Source organism: Ovis aries, chromosome 4 (genome assembly GCF_016772045.2).
Source record: "Ovis aries strain OAR_USU_Benz2616 breed Rambouillet chromosome 4, ARS-UI_Ramb_v3.0, whole genome shotgun sequence".
Lineage (NCBI taxonomy): Eukaryota > Metazoa > Chordata > Mammalia > Artiodactyla > Bovidae > Ovis > Ovis aries.
In genome coordinates, this window is record NC_056057.1 from 48,536,572 (window position 1) to 48,558,754 (window position 22,183).

The following is a 22,183-nucleotide window of genomic DNA, read 5'->3' on the forward strand; positions in this document are numbered from 1 at the left end:
AAGTACTGGAGTTTCAGCTTTAGCATCATTCCTTCCAAGGAAATCCCAGGGTTGATCTCCTTCAGAATGGAGTGGTTGGATCTCCTTGCAGTCCAAGGGACTCTCAAGAGTCTTCTCCAACACCACAGTTCTAAAGCATCAATTCTTCAGTGCTCAGCCTTCTTCACAGTCCAACTCTCACATCCATACATGACCACAGGAAAAACCATAGCCTTAACTAGATGGACCTTAGTCAGCAATGTAATGTCTCTGCTTTTGAATATACTATCTAGGTTGGTCATAACTTTCCTTCCAAGGAGTAAGCGTCTTTTAATTTCATGGCTGCAGTCACCATCTGCAGCGATTTTGGAGCCCCCAAAAATAAAGTCTGACACTGTTTCCACTGTTTCTCCATCTATTTGCCATGAAGTGATGGGACCAGATGCCATGATCTTCGTTTTCTGAATGTTGAGCTTTAAGCCAACTTTTTCACTCTCCACTTTCACTTTCATCAAGAGGCTTTTGAGTTCCTCTTCACTTTCTGCCATAACGGTGGTGTCATCTGCATATCTGAGGTGATTGATATTTCTCCCGGCAATCTTGATTCCAGCTTGTGTTTCTTCCAGTCCAGCGTTTCTCATGATGTGCTCTACATATAAGTTAAATAAGCAGGGTGACAATATACAGCCTTGACGTACTCCTTTTCCCATTTTAGGGGGACACAAACATCCAGACCATAGCAAAGCACTAGAAGAAAAGATGAAATTTTAAAAATTATCTCAGAGAGATTTTGTGTGCTACTTAGCCATGGAACACAACTGATAAATTTGACTATATAAGAATAAACATTTTTTACATGGCCTAAATTCCTATAAACAAATTCAAAAATCAAATGGTAAATTGCGGAAATATGCGCAATGCCTATTACAGACAAAGTGTTAATTTCCTTAACATAGCCAAGACTTCCCACAAGCCAGCAAAAGATGGATCAAAAATTCAGTAGAAAAATGGTAGAAATGAATAGAAAATTTACAGAAGAGGAAGCAGTATTGATTCCTTAATACTGGGGAAAGATGCTCAACCTCACTCACGAGATGAAAAATGCAAATTGAAAACAGATGTGGTGTTTTGCCTAGAGGTGGACACCACACCCAGACAAACTCTATCAAAAACCATCACACCTCCTCTCTATTCTTCTAAGGGCCCTAAAAATCTTTCCCCCAAATAATTTTCTTCCCTGTAAGATTATGTACCCCACCCTCCTATTTCCCTATTAAGATGGTGTTTGATCTTGAATTCTAAGCTACCCTGGAAATCACTCATTTTTTCCTGGCTATCTCCTGTGTTTCCATGTTGTTGTTTAATTGCTCAGTTGTGTCTGACTCTTTGCGACCCTATGGACTCCAGCCACCAGGCTCCTCTGTCCATGGAATTGGAGTGGGTTGCCATTTCCTTCTCCAGGGGATCTTCCCAACCCAGGGACTGAACCCACAATGTCTCCTGTATTGGCAGGCAGATGCTTTACTGCTGAGCCACCAAGGGAGGTCCGTGTATCCATGAAGTCTACATATTAAAACTTCCGCTTGTTTTTCTCTTGCTAATCTGTCTTTTATTACTGGGATCTCAGCTGAGGACTCAGAGGGCAGAGGGAAATTATTTTTCCTTTCCTACTGAGACTCAGCTTCAGAGGGGTCCCTCCTGGGATCCTCAGGGTCAGTCTGGGAGTGAGTGCTCCTGAGGTTCCAGAAGTAGGGAAGGCTGTGCAATTTAATTTCCTTCCCCACCAGAGCTGAGGGGCTCTCACTGGATGGATGTTCTGGGTGGGGGAGAGAATGGCACAGGGCAAAGGAGTGGAAAGTAAATTGAGTGAGTCCACAATATTTTGAGCACCAGCCATGTATCTGGCTCAGTGTTACATGTGAAGCAACCAGGATGCAATAAAGTTCAAGAGCTTCTCTGGCCTGGAAAGGCACCCTAGGACTGACGGGAGACAGATGTGTGAGAGAAGCCTGGGAGTGGGGCGCTGGAGCTGTGTGCGCGCTGGTACAGCAGCTACACAGGGAAGGCCCTGTCGAGGACTGCTTCCCATTCCTGCAAGCAGCTTCATGACATCAGCATGGCTGCTGCTGCTGAGAGTGTGTGCTGGGCCCTGAGTACTCTCTGCCCACGAGGGGCCTGTGAGGCAGGGGCACGTGAATGGTATGACCTGGGGGTCCTGTCCCAGGGTTTGGATCCTGGAAGTCCCCAGTTTTCCAGCACTGGATGAATGGAAACCACGGACAGAGCTTCCCCACAGACATAAAGGTGGCCCTCCCTGCCCACAGACCTACTGAAGGAGCCGGACTTTTCACATTCACAGCAGTGCTTCCAGTTCTCATCTGAAGTGTATAGCGTTTTGTGTATCAGCTACATTATAGATAATGTAAGGGTTTGTAGGTGGCAAGTCATCCATCTGTAGGAAAGTATGTTCCAAGTTCCAATTTGATGAATCTTCAGAACACAACGCCTTTGCTAGCAAATTAGACATTTGCAGTAGCTGGATCCCAGAACAGTCCCTTCAGGTACTTTATGGGTCTGAGCCACTGCTAGGCCAGACATGATGTGGAAGTCTCCCCAGGTCTTCCATGTGACCCCAGAGGGGTGCCTGCCCTCAAGCTACCCAATTCATCTCACCTGACTGAGATCTGGGTGGAGCCAGGGCTTAGGATCTCAGAGGTCAGAACAAGAGAGCAGGGGGCCTCACGGTCCTGTTTAGCCTCTGTGTGATTCTGGCCCAGCTGGGTCCTAGATACCTGGACCACATGATTTCAGAAGGAGATGTGAGCTGACGAAAGGACAGTATAACACGATAATGGCAGAAACAACCTTAGGGGCTAGAAATAGATGCTGTCATTACAGGAGGGAAAAAAAAACCCATAGCAAATTCCAAAATCTGACCTTTGTGATTCCAGGACCAGAGAGGGGAGGGAACAGGAGATTCCCCTATTTCTGGTGAAAACAAGGCAACGTGAAGAACGCTGTGCAGTCAGGCTGAAAATTAAACAGATGTGAGTTTCTTTCATTCAAAGCCTTAATTATTCTGACGTCTTCCATAACTTAATCTGAGGCATCACTTCAGCTTTAATTATGCATAATGAAATGGATTATTTACAGTAACTAATATGACAGGAAAAACTGAGAGGTGAGAATTGGTAACTTGGCAACTGTTTATTCATCTTTTTTTTCAGCCCACGTTTATTGACTACCTACTATGTTGCAGCTTTTACTACAGTCCTATTAGGAAAAATACAGTATTGCTGGAACGCATGCTATGGGCCAGTTTGTTTCACTTCATTAGCTCATGGACTATTTGCAATAATGCTGCATCACAGGTTATTCTTCCTGATTTGTAGAAGTGGAACTGAGATTCTGAAAGGGTAAGTAATTTGCCTAAGCTCACACAACAAAACCTATGTTATCCTTGCCATTTACCTATTTTAGACAGAAAGTTACCTACAGACTGACATTATATTCTGAATCTCACTTCCTGCTTTATATAGGAAAAGTTGACTTTTCTCAAGGGAAAAATGAGGGATCAAAATTGTACTTTTAGGAAAATAACCTGATGGTTTCCTATAGGATGCATTGGACACTATGGAGACAGTCTCAGTCAGATGCCAGGACCTAAGTAAGCCCCTGTGAAAGTGAAAGTCGCTCCGCCGTGTCCAACTCTTTGCGACGCCATGGACAATACAGTCCATGGAATTCTCTAGGCCAGAATACTGGGGTGGATAGCCTTTCCCTTCTCCAGGGGAGCTTCCCAACTCAGGGATCGAACCACATTGCAGATGGATTCTTTACCAGCTGAGCCACAAGGGGAGCCCCTAAGCCCCAGCGGCGGCAGCCAAACTGGAAACAGAGGCTGCAGGCGGCACTGAGGAGGCTAGAAAGGGCTTGGAGGAGATTTGGACACAATGGGCAAGTTACACATCCTCTCCGAGCCTTGCTTTCCTTGTGCCTAGGAGCGGCTGCAACTGGTTTCTCCAGCAGTCTCAGTCCAGGGGCCTATAAACAGAAACGGCTCCGTGTCCTCCAGACATTGTTTTTCATCTGCCTCTGTTGCATCTCCCTTTCTTGTTCCTTAATAGCTTGTTTCCTGTTCACTTTCAGTTAGTCATCGTCCTTGACAGCTTTCACAGCTTCCGTCTCAATCTCAACTGAAATCTTGCTTTCAGCCTCCCCGCTGCTGCAGCATTGGCACCTGGGTGTGGGGTGTGTTCTGGTTTCTTTGCCTGGGGAGGAGGGAGAGGAAAGGGGACAAGCATGACTCCTTAGCCGGCCTTCCGTGTTGTCTCTCTCAGTCTGTTGTGGCAGTTTTCAGGCCTCTTACAGACTAACTGGCCAGGGCTGACTTCTGTGTATCCAGATGCTGGTTCACTAGTGGGGCACATGTAGTCTTCAGAGCTCCTGAGGGTCTCCCGTGGCTCATGTCCCTGGTGCCCCCACCCATCTCTTGCCGTCAACCTTGGGCTGGCTGGGTGGGCACCCCTCCCCGGCAGGCATTTCTTGAGTGAAAGGAACAGAAGAGAGGGTCCAAGTCCTGCTTCCTTCCACTGCATCCACTGTCTTCCTACTGCACCACGTTGAGGAATAGGTTGCTCTACTCCCACCCTCCCTCTGCACGACCACTGCTCCTTGCCTGAGTGGATGCTGGACTCCAGCTGTGTCTCACTCACCAGGGCTTGGAGCCTCACACAGGGCTGTACAGGGCATGGAATCATGGAGCAGGGCAATGCAGCCCCAGGGATGGGCCACATCACTTCCCTGTGCATTCACGCTTCCACCAAAATCTTCCTCCACAGACGTCTTTGAGGGCTGCCGGGGTGGGAGGGGGAGTTGGGGGGAGGCATGGATGGAGTCTGCCTTGAGGAGGGGTCTGGCCCCAGCTCTTGGCTCCTCTCTTTAGAATGAATGCTTTCGTCTCCAAATCTGAGTCTGACTCAACAATTCAGAACAGCAGAAAAATTTTACTTCCTACCTGTTTCTGTGGACGACAAGGTGCCTGGTGACAGGACAACTGAGCCTGTCAGGGATGGCACTGCTGTGCTCAGCTTTTCACATCACCTCAGTGTCTCTGCTCTTTCGTTGCTCTTTTGACTTCTCTTCTGGGGCTCTCTGTGCAGACGCACCTTGGATGTGGACTTTCAAGATGGGCTGTGAGCTGACCCCATCAGCTGGTTGGCTGACCTCTTGGTACCATGCCATCAGAGAAGCAGCTAATCAGAGCACAAACAGTCCTGTGGTGTTTGGAGTCTCCCTTAGTGACACCAAAGCCTCTGTTTGATTTCCCGAGTGGCAACAAAGCCAGGAGCAGAAGGTGAGCAGCACCTAGAATAGACCCCAGGTGTAACAACCCGGGGGTTCAGGTCCTGGAAGATGCGCTAGAAGGGTACACAGAAGTGAACTATCAGAGATGCAGGAGGTCGTCCTCTTCCTGCTTCTCCTGGGTGTGCTGTCAGGTAGGAACTCCGTTTTACCCCCTGACTTGGCCCACTCAGTTTGCTAGATATCATTGTGTGATAAAGTCCCCGAAGGAGGAAATTGCCTCTGGGGGACTCTGTTCAAGTGTGGGACTGTCAGCATCAGGGAGCCTTGTGAGGCTGGGGTGGGATATCCGGAAAAGAGGGTATCCCCAAAGCCCCATCTAATCCATGTTTATTCAGACTGTTTCACTTCCCCTCTTGGCCTGTATAGGCCTTTCAAGACCTAAAGCTGGGGAAAGAACTTTCCTGGCAGAGCTCTGTGTGTATGTCAGCTAGACTTTGTGCAGATTCTGGCCTTACTCTGGAGCTTTCTAGTGGCAAGCTGAGGTTGCCAAGTCACCCTATGCAGAAACTGAGGTACAGAGGGGTTAGTGTCCTACTCCTGAGAGAAGAAAATTTCTGATAGAAGGCAAAGATTCACCTCGTGTTCCTGGCACTCCCTCTTCCTTATTTAAGAGCTTCAAGAATCTTGGATGATTTTTCAGTGTTGTCAGCTTGGATTATTGAAATTGAGCTTTTTAAATTAAATCTTATTTTTGAATAGGTAGTATATGCATAATGTATAGAATTCAATCATATTACATTTGCAGATTAATTTAGGGGTAATTTACATCTTTGATGAGTTATACAGTAAAACGCTTAGAGGAGTGTCTGTTATCTAGCAAATGCTTAGTAAATGTTACTGATTATGTACGACACTGAGTCTTTCTATTCAAGAACAGGGTTCTAGAAACATGTTCATGTCTTCATTTTCTCATGAGTGTTCTGAGATTCTCTTCATATGGGTCTTGCACATTTTGATTATATTTCTAGTTGTTTTTCTTTTATTTTTTAGCATTTGTAAATGAAATCTTCTTTTGCCTTTTATCTTTTAATTGATTCTTATATAATGTATGGAATTCTGTTAATGAATTATCTTATCTGTAATGATGTTTCTATTGATTTTCATGGATTTTCCAGGTTTGAAAATAATAAATGTTTATACTTTTCCTTGCTTGTTTTCCTATATCTCTTTTCTTTCTCTTATTCAACTACTGGCCCTATACCTTCAGACTGTTGATAAATAATGATGAGTGTACACTCTTGTCTTGTTCTCCATAAAGCATCATGTTAAATTTTGGTATGAAATAGAAATGTTTTATATGTTAAGGGGATAGCTTTTACTCTTATTTAGGCTATTTGCTTATAAATAAAAATGGACTTTTATTTTTTAAAATTTGGCTACTTGGCATATAGGATCTTAGTTCCATGATCAGGGATCAAAACCATGACCCCTGCATTGGAAGCTCAGAGTATTAACCACTGGACCCCCAAAGAAATCCCAAAATGGATTTTTTTGGGTAAGTGAATCTGTTAATATTTATTCAATATTTTAACAAATTAAAATATATCCAATTTTACCCTTTTATAGTCCATTTTTCCATATACTTAAAAGGGATCCTTCCCTGCTTTTAGGTAGGAAAGTAATCATTTAAGGATAATTGGACATCTCTTTAAAGAACTTTGGTAAACTGAACTATAGTACTTACAAGAGCAAAATAGCTTGTCTTGGTTTCTAATTGCTACAATATGGTGCCAGTGAGATCAGACTTAGGCAAGACAGACCCAGTTCATGTTTACATGTGGAAACCATACAGTATAAGTGGTTAATCTACTGAAAGCTCGGCATTCGGTTCACATCACTGAGAAGCTTACCTAAGATCTACGTTTATGCTGCAGCATTCTGTGGTATTCTTACACCACCCACCAAAATTCTTTGGGGGGGGGGAGAAAAACCATCAAACAATGAAATCTTTCATCTTTGATAACCTTTAAAGCTTGGGAGTACTTAACAGCAGGTAAACACGGAACATCTTCCTAGAATACCAACCTTACATTAAATATGTAACATCAAAAAACAAAAAAGTAAATGCACAATTATTTTCACTTTTAACAAATGAGAAGTTCCTCAAGTTCCTGCAACCATTTGTATGAATTCATTGGACTTTGACAAGCTCTACATTAGAAAATGGTCACTTTGCCATAAAATGCAAAGTTAATTCTTAACTGTTTGAAACATCTGAAGCAAATGCCACCTTTGACAGGTCACATAAACTCATCTCCAGGTGATACTACCTAAGCCCAAAGGCAGGTGGGATAGATGTTATTTTAGCCTAACTATTGATATTATTTACACCTCTTAACAACTTGAGAGTCCCTTGGACTGCAAGGAGATCCAACCAGTCCATTCTGAAGGAGATCAGCCCTGGGATTTCTTTGGAAAGAATGATGCTAAAGCTGAAACTCCAGTACTTTGGCCACCTCATGGGAAGAGTTGACTCATTGGGAAAGACTTTGATGCTGGGAGGGATTGGGGGCAGGAGAAGAAGGGGACGGCAGAGGATGAGATGGCTGGATGGCATCTCTGACTCGATGGGCGCGAGTCTGAGTGAACTCCGGGAGTTGGTGATGGACAGGGAGGCCTGGCGTGCTGCGATTCATGGGGTCGCAGAGTTGGACATGACTGAGCGACTGAACTGAACTGAACTGAACAACTTATCAAATACAATACTGTTGACTTGTCATTACATTTGTGTGAAATGATTCAAGTATACAGAAAATTAGGAGCATTTAACCTAATTGATTTCAAATTAAGTGGTAATAGCAAAGGCAATTCAAGTAGTAACATGGCACAACTGTCCCTGTTAGTGGTTTTAAAATGTTCCTTTAAACAAAAGATGAATTCACTTGCTTAGATATTTGAAATACAACTTTATTCTGATTTTAAATGAAAAGGAATGGGAATGACAGTAACAAACAAGCTTCCACCTCTCAATACTGTCATGTGACTAGAGCAGTCTTATATTTGAAACTCAGGGAGGAAACAACTGTGTTCCAAACCACCTAAATACACGGGTCCAAAAAATGAAGGTATTTTTTTTTAAACTGCCACATTCACTCCAAAGCCCATCCATCTCCTTCAGCATCCAAAGATTAAGCACGTGTTCTGCTTAGCTATGTAATAAAGTGGCAAACATGCTGCACCACTGATGTCACAGGACAGTTGCCTATAAAACTAGACTTCCGACGCTGGGCCCCAGCTTCACTTTCTCACAGGTCATCATCTCCTTCCGGGAGAGAAGCTGTCTGAGCAACCTCTAAATCGGCTCATACTGTGCTGCCAAGGCTGGGTCCATGACCACCTCTGGTGCGGCAAGAGCAGGCATGGCAACAAACTCCAGGTTAGGGTCTCCAATCAGTTTTCTAGCAAGCCAGAGGAAGGGCTTTTCAAAGTTGTAGCTACTTTTGGCAGAAATGTCACAGTACTGAAGATTCTTCTTTTGGTGGAAGACAGTTGACTTTGCCTTAACCTTTCTGTCCTTAATATCCACTTTGTTGCCCCACAACACAATCAGGATGTTCTCACACACTTGTATCAGATCTCTATGCCAGTTAGGCACATTCTTGTAAGTAACTCTTGCTGTTACATCAAACATAATGGCACACTGAGCTTCTATATAATAGCCATCTCTCAGTCCACCAAATTTCTCCTGACCAGCTGTATACCATACATTGAACTTAATCAGTCCTCTGTTGGTATGGAACACAAGAGGATGGACCTCAACATTCAAGGTAGCTACATACTTCTTCTCAAATTCACCAGTCAGATGACGTTTCATGAATGTAGTTTTTCTAGTACCACCATCACCAACCAATACAAAATTGAACTGAACTTGGGGTTCTCCTTGGGCAGCCATCGCGATGTTACTTCCAGAAGCATCTCTGTGCCCGTCTGACTGAGCCCAAAATGGATTTTTAAATCAAATTTTTTCTCAAGATCTATAAATAAGACTATTTGATTTTTCCCCTTTGATCTGTTCATAGATAAATAAATCACAGCTCTCCCAATAATATTGAGCTCTCTTTAACCTTGAACTTTTAGAGGGCAGGAGGAACTGTGAGTGTGAAGTTGGGCCTTGAGCTGCTCAGACTCTTACTTGAATTAAACATTGGAGATTTTCCCATAAATATAGGCTTTTAGGACCATAATCATTTGAGTTAAGAGATGACATTTATTGTCATTAGGGGAAGCGTGAGGTTAGAAAAACCCAGATCTCATACTGAAACATAATCATTTGGAATCTTCTCATCAGATGTGTGAAAGAAACATATCACAAAAATCTGCAAGAAATACTTGAGATTTTATTTTATTATTATTATTTTAATACTTGAGATTTTAAAATAAAAACCACATTCTAAGCCCTCTCCCTCCAAAAGACCACACACTGTACTGCACTTTTGCTGCCACAGGTCAAATACAATTTTTTGGAAGGTCTGCTGTGATGCAGACTGCTCCTCTCTTACTTTCTTAGGTGAGTCTGAAAACCTGCTCCTTACCCTTGATCTCAAAAACACCAGGGTCACAGAGGATTGGGGAAGGGGAGCAGTCATAGTACCTGCCTTTAGCAGATTGGAAACAGGCATCACCAAAGTAATCACAGACAAAATAACATTTTCCAGTATTCTGTTCCTCTCATTTGGTCTAACTGGTGTGTATCCTCCAGGTCCAGGCAAGTCCCACCTCCTCCACAGAGCCTTCCCAGAGTGCCTTAGCTTTTAGTGGGTGCTCTTTCTGTTGTACCCTGGAGTTCCTCTTGCCTGCACATGGAATGGGTGTCAAGGGTGAGAGTTGGACCATAAAGAAAGCTGAGCACGGAAGAATTGATGTTTTTGAACTGTGGTGTTGGAGAAGACTCTTGAGAGTCCCTTGGACTGCAAGGAGATCCAACCAGCCCATCCAAAAGGAGATCAGTCCTGGGTGTTCATTGGAAAGACTGATGTTGAAGCTGAAATTCCAATACTCTGGCCACTTGCTGCAAAGAGCTGACTCATTTTGAAAAGACCCTGATGCTGGGAAAGATTGAAAGAAGGAGAAGGGGACGACAGAGGATAAGATGGTTGGATGGCATCACCGACTCAATGGACATGGGTTTGGGTAGACTCCAGCAGTTGGTGATGGACAGGGATGCCTGGCGTGCTGTGGTTCATGGGGTCTCAAAAAGTCGGACACGACTGAGCGACTGAACTGAACACAGAATAAGTGCTCAATGAAAAGTAGCAGGAGTTATAATTCATCCATTATGTGTCTGTCCTGGAATCCTCAACTTGAATGCCAGCCCTACAATAACAGGTTTCATATTCCTTATTCCTCTGTGGTCTCTGAGTACCAAGACATACAGGGTATCTAATAAATTTTTGTTGTTGTTGATCATTATCCCTTTGGGGGCCTGTTTTTTTCCTTCCGCATTTACTGATATCCCCTAAATGCAGAAATTCAGATCCTCTGCCTGCTTAATATTGGCATTGAGATTGGCGTCTGTCTTTTTCACCTCCTATCAAGATGAGGGAAAGAAAATATTTTCTCTTCGGGATGCTAAAGTGTCCCTTTCCAGTAACAACTTAGAAAGCAAGGCCCTTAAAGAACATAAACTCCACAAGACTCTCAGCTGTCGCACAAGAAAGAGTTGGGGTGAAACAATCTCTGGCTCCATTAGTACCAAAAAGCATGTGTCACTCCTGGGAGATGGAGGACTTAGCAAAGGCCCCTCAGTGTGTTTAAATCCACTGCACACTGAGGCTGTCTCCACTTTGAGAAAGTCTCCAGGGAACTAGCTTTTGTCTGCGTCTCACGGAAATGAAAAATGCCAGGGTGTTTAATGAGAGAAGGCTCTCCTTGGTAGTTAGAAGATCCACACGAACTCAAAAAAGGTATCAGGCTCATTGACCTGAGTTTTGTCCACTGAGCACCACATGTGAGGTCATCTTGATCTCTCTAGGGTGATCCACAAGTCTACCATCTGGGCCTGGCCCCCAGCTAGGTGAGTTAGGAAATCAAAAGAGGCCCAAGGCTCAGTGCCTTATACTCCTTGAGGACCAGGTGTACATCCTTCTTAATGCTCTCATCATTTGAAAAGGCAGGAAGATGTAGCCCATTTCCAGAAAGTCTTTCTGTGGGTGATTAATCCTATATATGGGATCCAAAGAATGTTAGAAAAAGTTTCCTCTTTTCTACCATGTCTCTTTCCTGTTAAGACAACCTCAGAAAAGCAAAGGCCATCCCTCCTCTCAGCACCATTTTCCTCTTCCTTTTCCAAGGGAACCTGGTTGTCTTTCCCTCACTCCTGCTGAAGCACTCAAGTTACTGGAATCTGTCTGCTTTTCCATCTCCACAGAGTTAGATGCTGGCAAGAAACCCGCCCTTCTCAGGCCTGAACCAGAGTGATGCTCCAAGACAAACACCTCCCTCTCTTGCTAATGATGACCTAGTATCATTTACAGAATCATTAGAAGTCTCACCACCTTTTCTTCTGTGTCCTACCTTCCATTAGCCTTTGGGGGGCGTGAATCAGCCCCCTAAAGTGGGTGGGTGAGCATCCCATCCAGGAAGGAATAACATTGTGAAAATGAAAGACACAGGAAGATGTTGCATATGCTAAAACAACAACATCCTATAATGTTTTATAGTATACTGAACATATGTATTTTCTGATATGGTACCCATGAGAGTGAATTCTAGTAGGACTGGAATTAGTCTAAGTGGCTTTGCTAAAGTTCCTGCACACAGCTAACTCTTGTTCAAGGCAAGGAGCCTGCTGACTAATAGCACTGCATTGTAACCATGGGTCCCTAGAGGTTGTGGATGGTCTGCCCCAGCCTAAAAGCAATGTTCATTGATGAGGGTGAGATTAACGATTTGCCCCTGGTCTTGATGAGCCCGTCAGAGGGCTCTGCTGTTGGGGCTAGTTATGTAACAGGATGGTGCCTACAGGACCAGCGAAATAGTCAATACAAACAGTTCCAGCAGAGACTCTAATTTGGATTCACTATTTCCAAGGTATCAGTGACAGTTGGTGGTTTCTGGTCTGAGAAAGTGCACTTACTATGGCCTTAGGGAAAGAAGATAGCAGGAGCCTGCTGGCTCTGGGCCTCTCCTGTCCTCTTGCTACGAGGCAGCATTCAGCTGGGATGCACATCCTTACTTTAATGTAACTGCTCTACCGTCTCCATTTTCTGTAATCAACTGCGGATGTGGAAGCATTCTCATTTGGGTCCTGTGCATCTCCTTGAACAACTGAACAACTGGAAATGTTTAATGGCCACTTCAGTGTAGCCCCACATCCCTGAGAGACAGAGTGGACATAAGGCCCAAAGAACTTGAGGGACCAGCCCAAGGCCACACAGTCAAGTAGCAGCAAAACTCAGATTGGCTCTGACTCCAACTCTCTTGCCCCTTTCACAACATTCCTCTGGATTCTTTTGCTACGATTTTGATTAGTTACCAGAAGGAAAAGGCATGTATTGAGCGACAGCCTCAGATGAGTACTGCCCTGTGTACTGAAAACAGAGTAGTAAGTCAGACAGCAGTACATCCCCTGAGGGAGAAGAAGGAATGTCCCCACACTTCCTGAGCCACCTCATCACCTTTGGTGTCAGGGACCCAGGTGGCCAGCTTCCTCCCCTGGAACGGAGGCTACAGAGGCCTTCATTATCCCAACACGGGCTCCAGGGAGGGGGCCTCCTTGGACCCTTTCTGGCAAGGCAGTGATTTCGCTTATTTGGAAACAAGCAAACCCACCATCCATCGAAGCTCTCAGCCATAGGCTAGATGTTTCAGTGGACTCAGTGACTGACAATCATTTTGTGTGCCTTTTCTCTTTCAAAGTGTACCCATCAAGCAATTCTAATTTGCTTCTTAATTAAGATGCATGTGTAAGTCAAATTCTATTAAAGCCTCTTTCCTGATCTCCAGCACTCAGACCATCAGAGAAAGTTTGGAAGGAAAGTGCATCATGTCTTAGGGAGAGATGGCCGCTGGTTCCCGGCCTTTCCTCTGCCGGGGAAGGCCTAATTAGCAGAGTGCCTTTGGACACGTCCCTTAAACTTATTTGTAGAATGAACAAATTGAATATTTGGTGAATTCCATACCATATTAATTGCTCTATTTTTACAGTGTGGACCCTTGCCACTAGTTATTACTATTAATACTGTTACCACTGCTTTTAAGAGCAAAGAAACTGGAGGAATTGGTTGTTGGACTAAGACTTGGGAGATCCCAGCTTGGCCACTTGCCTTATCAATGTCCCTGGAGTGTCTGCCTCAAAGTTTTAGAATTCAGCTACACAACCCTGGCACACATAACCTTTTCCTGGGAGGAAAGACCACCAGATGAAGAGCAGAACAGATCTAGCAAGAATATCCACAGAAATATTCACAGACACAGTCTGGCTTTATCCAGACAGTTTCCAACACAAAGTGCCTGAGGGTCGCTGGATAGATCCGCTTTTCCCTCCCCAAGACCTCCCTCACCACCATGAGGAAGTGGGACCACTCAAGGGAGACCAGGGCAAGCCCTGTAAGTGTAAGGAGGCAGCCTGGAACCATGAAAAGGAGCCCTGCCTTTGGAGTCAGATGCCTTGGCTTGGAAGACTGGTTCTTCTCTAGAATTAGCCTCTCAAATTCAGAGTTTATTGAAGTTATGATTAATGCAATAAGATCAAGGGATACACTACCCACAAAGCAAAGTAGAGGCTATCTGCTGGGGATATTTGGTAAGCAATCTCTCCAGTTTACCACAGCAAGGTTGGTGGCTGCGGTAATCTCCCTGTTGAGGTTGAGCTTGTGGGAACCTCTGAGTAGGGCTTAGCAAGCCTCTCATTGGTGAGACTGTGCCAAGCTAATACTCCAGCACTGTTCCTTATGCTGTTCCCCTAAGAGGCCTCCCACATGTCACATCACCCAAATCTAATGTCTGAGTGGAAAGTCCAATCTCTTACCAGCCCTAGCACCATCTTGCTATGATGTTACCAGGTTATAGAATATCCACAATTCGTCTCATGTGCAGGGTCATCTGACAAGCATGGATCAAAAGCCTACAGTAGAGACACACAGTCTGCTATCTACAGACCCAGAGGCATGAACCAGGGCCCTCGTGGCCACTTACTGGGTGTGTAGTCTCAGGGTTGTGAAGTGGTGGCAGTGACGCCTACTTCCAGGGACCACAGTTAGAGCAGAGGAAATCAGGCATACCTAGCACGATGCCCAGTGCATAGGTGCTCAGTGAAGGTGAGTGGTTACTAGTTTTAGTCTGTTCCTTTGGGCTGTGCACTACCTTACCCTGGGCTATTCTCTCTCTCTCTTTTTAAAATGTTTATTATCAAGCTCTTTACAGAGAAAGCATGCCAATTTTTTCCCAAATTTTATTTATTTTTGACTGTGCTGGGCTTTTGTTGCTGTGCAGGCTTTTATCTAGTTGCAGCGAGCAGGCACTATTCTCTAGTTGCAGAGTGCGGTCTTCTCATTGCTGGGGCTTCTCTTGTTGCAGAGTACAGGCTCTTGGGCACATGGACTTCAGTAGCTGTGGTTCCTGGACTCTAGAGCACAGGCTCAGTAGGTGTGGGGCACAGGCTTAGTTGCTCCCATGGCATGTGGGATCTTCCTGGATCAGGGATCGCACCTGTGTCTCCTGCACTGGCAAAATGATTCTTTACCACTGAGCCACCAGGGAAGCCCTAACCTGGGCTGTTCATGAGAAAAATCTAATGAGTTACATCTTTACTTAAACATACATAGAAGCCTCTTTCCTTGTTGGTCAGAGAGGCACAAGTCACTACAGCAAGATCAGTTGTGGTCCTTGGAAACAAATAAGTAACAAAGTCAAAATTTACACCAAGGTCACGTTCTCAGCCAGCTTCCAACCGTGGCCACCATTAACCATTGCCAGTCTGTGGAAAGACTGGCAGTTTGCTCGTGACTATCTTGCCCTGCTGAGCCAGAAGGGAACACTCCTGTGAACAACTTGGCTGGGCAGGGCAGTGTGCTGGAGACTCCAATGGTGGGAAAAGAGGGCCTGAGGGGATTATACACACAAAACCCAACCCACCACAGCAATTGATTATTTTGCTCATTTTTAAAAACTATTTTGGGGAAATTTTTGCCTCTAAATACTCTAGACATACTATATTGCTGCTGGGTTGTTTTTTTTTTTTTTAATCACATGAATGCTATAATATTAAAGTTAATTTTAATAGATTAAAAAATCCATTTGCATTCACATCACCCTAAACCTCAGCTGTTTTGATATTTCTGAGTCCTTGCACAGTCCTTGTCCATAAAACCAGATAATTCTGCCAGCAAAAACTACCTTATGCATAATGCATTTTAGTCTCTAAATGAAATCAGATGATTTTAGATTTAGGAATGCTTGTATCAATGCATGTGTTTATATTTCAATTTTTCCTGCATTTCCACATGCTCCTCTGCCTCCCCTCCCTCAAATTTGAAGTAAAAGCATTCTCTTATAAAAGCCAGTGTTTTCCCATGGCTTGTTTGTTTCTAGAAATTCTGCACCTTTCAGATCTTTCCACCTTGTAGATCTGTCCCGCCTCTACCACCTCCCATTCTAGGGACTTTGTCCCCAATGGTTAATGGTGGCCACGGTTGGAAGCTGGCTGAGAACATGACCTTGGTGTAAATTTTGACTTTGTTACTTATTATTCACTGTGTGTGCTTCAGCTCAGTTTCCTCATCTGTAAAATAATGACACGAATGTTTATCCAAAAGGATCGTCTTGAGGAATAAATGAGGGAAAGCATTTTACAGAATGCGTTTATTTGGAACACTGAATAAGTGGCAACTGTATCAGTTTCCTAGGGCTGCTATAACAAATTACCACAAACTGAATAGCTTAATTCTGCAGGAATTTATTCTCTCACCATTCAGGAACGCAGAAATCTGAAATCAAGGTATCAACAGGGCTGGTTCCCTCTAGAGCCTCTGAGAGACACGCTTCTCCACACCTGCATCCTGACTTCTGGGGGCTGTTTGCCATACCCTGGTTTGTAGCTGCGTCACTATGGTTTCTCAGTTCAGTTCAGTTCAGTCGCTCAGTCACGTCCTATGCACTGCATTGTGACCCTATGCACTGCAGCACGCCAGGCCTCCCCATCTATCCCAAACTCCTGGAGTTCACTCAAACTCATGTCCATTGAGTCTGTGATGCCATCCAACCATCTCATCCTCTGTTGTCCCCTTCTCCTCCTGCCTTCAATCTTTCTCAGCATCAGGGTCTTTTCAAATGAGTCAGCTCTTCACATCAGGTGCCCAAAGTACTGGAGTTTCAGCTTCAGCATCAGTCCTTCCAATGAATATTCAGGACTGATTTCCTCTAGGATGGACTGGTTGGATCTCCATGCTGTCCAAAAGACTCTCAAGAGTTTTCTCCAACACCACAGTTCAAAAGCATCAATTCTTCGGCACTCAGCTTTCTTTATAGTCCAACTCTCACATACATGACTACTAGAAAAACCATAGCCTTGACTAGATGGATCTTCGCTGGCAAAGTAATGTCTCTGCTTTTTAATAGGCTGTCTAGGTTGGTCATAACTTTTCTTCCAAGGAGTAATTTCATGGCTGCAGTCACCATCTGCAGTGATCTTGGCGCCCCAGAAAATAAAGTCAGTCACTGTTTCCCCATCTATTTGCCATGAAGTGATGGGACCAGATGCCATGATCTTCGTTTTCTGAATGTTGGGCTTTGAGCCAACTTTTTCATTCTCCTCTTTCACTTTCATCAAGACACTTTTAGTTCTTCTTCACTTTCTGCTGTAAGGGTAGTGTCATCTGCATATCTGAGGTTATTGATATTTCTCCAGGCAATCTTGATTCCAGCTTGTGCTTCTTCCAGTCCAGCGTTTCTCATGATGTACTCTGCATGTGAGTTAAATAAGCAGGGTGACAATATACAGCCTTGATGTACTTCTTTCCCGATTTGGAACCAGTCTATTGTTTCATGTCCAATCCTAACTGTTGTTTCCTGACCTGCATACAGATTTCTCAAAAGGCAGGTCAGGTGGTCTGTATTCCCATCTCTTTCAGTATTTTCCACAGTTTGTTGTGATCCACACAGTCAAAGGCTTTGGCATAGTCAATAAAGCAGAAATCGATGTTTTTCTGGAACTCTCTTGCTTTTTCCATGAGCCAATGGATGTTGGCAATTTGATCTCTGGTTCTTCTGCCTTTTCTAAAACAAGCTTGAACATCTGGAAGTTCATGGTTCATGTGTTGCTGAAGCCTGGCTTGGAGAATTTTGAGTATTACTTTACTAGCATGTGAGATGAGTGCAATTGTGCAGTAGTTGAGCATTCCTTGGCATTGCCTTTCTTTAGGATTGGAATGAAAACTGACCTTTTCCAGTCCTGTGGTCACTGCTGAGTTTTCCAAATTTACTGGCATATTGAGTGCAGCACTTTCAGAGCATCATCTTTCAGGATTTGAAATAGCTCCACTGGAATTCCATCACCTCCACTAGCTTTGTTTGTTGTGATGCTTCCTAAGGCCCACTTGACCTCACATTCTGACTCTAGGTGAATGATCACACCATCATGATTATCTGGGTCATGAAGATCTTTTTTGTACAGTTCTTCCGTGTATTCTTGCCACCTCTTCTTAATATCTCCTGCCTCTGTTAGGTCCATACCATTTCTGCCCTTTATCGAGCCCATCTTTGCATGAAATATTCCCTTGGTATCTCTAATTTCCTTGAAGAGATCTCTAGTCTTTCCCATTCTCTTGTTTTCCTCTATTTCTTTGCATTGATCACTGAGAAAGGTTTTCTTATCTCTCCTTGCTATTCTTTGGAACTTTGCATTCAAATAGGTATATCTTTCCTTTTCTCCTTTGCTTTTGGCTTCTCTTCTTTTCACAGCTGTTTGTAAGGCCTCCTCAGACAGCCATTTTGCTTTTTTTCATTTCTTTTTCTTGGGGATGGTCTTGATCCCTGTCTCCTGTACAATGTCATAAACCTCCGTCCATAGTTCATCAGGCACTCTATCAGATCTAGTCCCTTGAATCTATTTCTCACTTGTACTGTATAATCATAAGGGATTTGATTTATATCATACCTGAGTGGTCTAGTGGTTTCCCTTACTTTCTTCAGTTTAAGTCTGAATTTGGCAATAAGGAGTTCATGATCTGAGCCACAGTCAGATCACAGTCTTGTTTTTGCTCACTGTATAGAGCTTCTCCATCTTTGGCTGCAAAGAATTAATCAATCTGATTTTGGTATTGACTATCTGGTGATGTCCATGTGTAGAGTCTTCTCTTGTGTTGTTGGAAGACAGTGTCTGCTATGATTAGTGTGTTCTCTTGGCAAAACTTTATTAGCCTTTGCCCTGCTTCATTCCATATTCCAAAGCCAAATTTGCCTGTTACTCCAGGTGTTTCTTGATTTCCTACTTTTGCATCCTAGTCCCCTATAATGAAGAGGACATCTTTTGGGGGTGCTAGTTCTAGAAGGTCTTGTAGGTCTTCATAGAACCATTCAACTTCAGCTTCTTTAGTGTTACTGGCCAGGGCAGAGACTTGGATTACCGTGATATTGAATGGTTTGCCTTGGAAACAAACAGAGATCATTTTGTCATTTTTGAGATTGCATCCAAGTACTGCATTTTGGACTCTTTTGTTGACTAGGATGGCTACTCCATTTCTTCTAAGGGATTCTTGCCCACAGTGGTAGATATAATGGTCATCTGAGTTAAATTCACCCATTCCGGTCCATCTTAGTTCACTGATTCCTAAAACGTTGACGTTCACTCTTGCCATCTCTTGTTTGACCACTTCCAATGGGCCTTGATTCATGGACCTAACGTTCCAGGTTCCTATGCAGTATTGCTCTTTACAGCATCGGATCTTGCTTCCATCACTCGTCACATCCAAAACTGGATGTTGTTTTTGCTTTGGCTCTGTCTCTTCATTCTTTCTGGAGTTATTTCTCCATTGATCTTCAGTAGCATATTGGGCACTATTGACCCAGATGGGAGTTCATCTTTCAGTGTCCTATCTTTTGCCTTTTCATACTGTTCTCAAGGCAAGAAGACTAAAGTGGCTTGCCATTCCCTTCTCCAGTGGACCATGTTTTGTCAGAACTCTCTGCCATGAACATCCATCCTGGGTGGCCCCACAGGGCATGGCTCATAGTGTCCTTGAGTTAGACAAGGCTGTGGTCCATGCAATTAGATTGGGTAGTTTTCCGTGATTGTGGTTTTCAGTCTGTCTGCCCTCTGATGGAGAAGGACAAGAGGCTTATGGAAGCTTCCTGATGGGAGAGACTGACTGAGGGTGAAACTGAGTCTCATTCTGATGGGCGGGGCCATGCTCAGTTCAGTTCAGTTCAGTTGCTCAGTCATGTCCGACTCATTGCACCCCATGAATCACAGCACTCCAGGCCTCCCTGTCCATCACCAACTCCCAGAGTTCACTCAGACTTGCGCCCATAGAGTCAGTGATGCCATCCAGCCATCTCATCCTCTATTGTCCCCTTCTCCTGCCCCCAATCCCTCCCAGCATCAGTCTTTTCCAATGAGTCAACTCTTCGCATGAGGCGGCCAAAGTACTGGAGTTTCAGCTTTAGCATCATTCCTTCCAAAGAAATCCCAGGGCTGATCTCCTTCAGAATGGACTGGTTGGATCTCCTTGCAGTCCAAGGGACTCTCAAGAGTCTTCTCCAACACCACAGTTCAAAAGCATCAATTCTTCAGTGCTCAGCCTTCTTCACAGTCCAACTCTCACATCCATACATGACCACTGGAAAAAACATAGCCTTGACTAGACGGACCTTAGTCGGCAAAGTAATGTCTCTGCTTTTGAATATGCTATCTAGGTTGGTCATAACTTTTCTTCCAAGGAGTAAGCGTCTTTTAATTTCATGGCTGCAGTCACCATCTGCAGCAATTTTGGAGCACCCAAAAATAAAGTCTGACACTGTTTCCACTGTTTCCCATCTATTTCCCATGAAGTGATGGGACCGGATGCCATGATCTTCATTTTCTGAATGTTGAGCTTTAGGCCAACTTTTTCACTCTCCTCTTTCACTTTCATCAAGAGGCTTTTAGCTCCTCTTCACTTTCTGCCATAAGGGTGGTGTCATCTGCATATCTGAGGTTATTGATATTTCTCCCAGCAATCTTGATTCCAGCTTGTGCTTCTTCCAGTCCAGCGTTTCTCATGATGTACTCTGCATAGAAGTTAAATAAGCAGGGTGACAATATACAGCCTTGACATACTCCTTTTTCTATTTGGAACCAGTCTGTTGTTCCATGTCCAGTTCTAAGTGCTGCTTCCTGACCTGCATACAGGTTTCTCAAAAGGCAGGTCAGGTGGTCTGGTATTCCCATCTCTTTCAGAATTTTCCACAGTTTATTGTGATCCACACAGTCAAAGGCTTTGGCATAGTCAATAAAGCAGAAATCGATGTTTTTCTGGAACTCTCTTGCTTTTTCCATGAGCCAATGGATGTTGGCAATTTGATCTCTGGTTCTTCTGCCTTTTCTAAAACCAGCTTGAACATCTCAAGTTCATGGTTCATGTGTTGCTGAAGCCTGGCTTGGAGAATTTTGAGCATTACTTTACTAGCATGTGAGATGAGTGCAATTGTGCAGTAGTTTGAGCATTCCTTGGCATTGCCTTTCTTTGGGATTGGAATGAAAACTGACCTTTTCCAGTCCTGTGGTCACTGCTGAGCTTTCCAAATTTGCTGGCATATTGAGTGCAGCACTTTCAGAGCATCATCTTTCAGGATTTGAAATAGCTCCACTGGAATTCCATCACCTCCACTAGCTTTGTTTGTAGCAATTCTTTCCAAGGCCCATTTGACTTCACATTTCAGGATATCTGGCTCTAGATGAGTGATCACACCATCATGATTATCTGGGTCATGAAGATCTTTTTTGTACAGTTCTTCTGTGTATTCTTGCCACCTCTTCTTAATATCTCCTGCCTCTGTTAGGTCCAGACCATTTCTGTCCTTTATCGAGCCTATCTTTGCATGAAATGTTCCCTTGGTATCTCTAATTTTCTTAAAGAGATCTCTAGTCTTTCCCATTCTGTTCTTTTCCTCTATTTCTTTGCATTGATCACTGAAGAAGGCTTTCTTATCTCTTCTTGCTATTCTCTGGAACTCTGCATTCAGATGCTTATATCTTTCCTTTTCTCCTTTACTTTTGGCTTCTCTTCTTTTCACAGCTATTTGTAAGGCCTCCCCAGACAGCCATTTTGCTTTTTTGCATTTCTTTTCCATGGGGATGGTCTTGATCCCTGTCTCCTGTACAATGTTACAAACCTCATTCCATAGTTCATCAGGCACTCTATCAGATCTAGGCCCTTAAATCTATTTCTCACTTCCACTGTATAATCATGAGGGATTTGATTTAGGTCATACCTGAATGGTCTTCCAGCTCACTAAATCTTTAATCCAATTTTCTGTTGATGGGTGGAGCTGTGTTCCCTCCCTGCTGTTTACCCGGGGGCAGAACTATGGTGGAGGAAATGAAGATAATGGCGACCTCCTTCAAAAGGTCCCATGCGTGCACTGCTGCACTCAGTGCCCCAGCCCTGCAGCAGGCCACCGCCGACCCACGCCTCCACTGGAGACTTCTGGACACCCACAGGCAAGCCTGGGTCAGTCTCCTGTGGGGTCACTGCTCCTTTCTCCTGGGTCCTGGTGCACAAGGTTCTGATGTGCCCTCCAAGAGTCTATTGCCCAGTCCTGCTAAGTTCTGGCAGGTCTGTGGTGGGGTTAATGGTGACCTCCTCCAAGAAGGCTTATGCCAACCCAAGTCTGCTGCGCCCAGAGCCCCTGCCCCTGAGGC

At 44.2% G+C, this 22,183-nt stretch overlaps 2 protein-coding genes across 5 annotated transcripts in view; one reads left to right on the forward strand and one right to left on the reverse strand.

The window, feature by feature from the left end:
* Positions 1-5,330: 5,330 nt before the first annotated feature.
* CDHR3 (cadherin related family member 3) overlaps positions 5,331-22,183 on the forward strand; it is a 70,743-nt gene continuing 53,890 nt past the window's right edge. For all 4 annotated transcript variants that reach the window (XR_009600401.1, XR_009600402.1, XR_009600403.1 and 1 more), the window contains exon 1: positions 5,331-5,477. Coding sequence is in view for 1 of the 4 variants with exons in the window: in XM_060414677.1 (XP_060270660.1) it covers positions 5,432-5,477 (46 nt within the window). In the remaining 3 variants the exon portion in view is untranslated. The remainder of the gene's footprint in view (positions 5,478-22,183) is intronic.
* LOC105609617 (GTP-binding nuclear protein Ran-like) lies at positions 8,233-9,253 on the reverse strand. The gene has a single exon (XM_027968586.3). It carries the CDS (start codon positions 9,236-9,238, stop codon positions 8,639-8,641), a length of 600 nt encoding a protein of 199 aa, XP_027824387.1. The 5' UTR covers positions 9,239-9,253; the 3' UTR covers positions 8,233-8,638.

What these genes read in the sequence shown, in the direction of transcription:
- LOC105609617 (XM_027968586.3), bottom strand. Translation starts at nt 9,238, where the DNA reads ATGGCTGCCCAAGGAGAACCCCAAGTTCAGTTCAATTTTGTATTGGTT.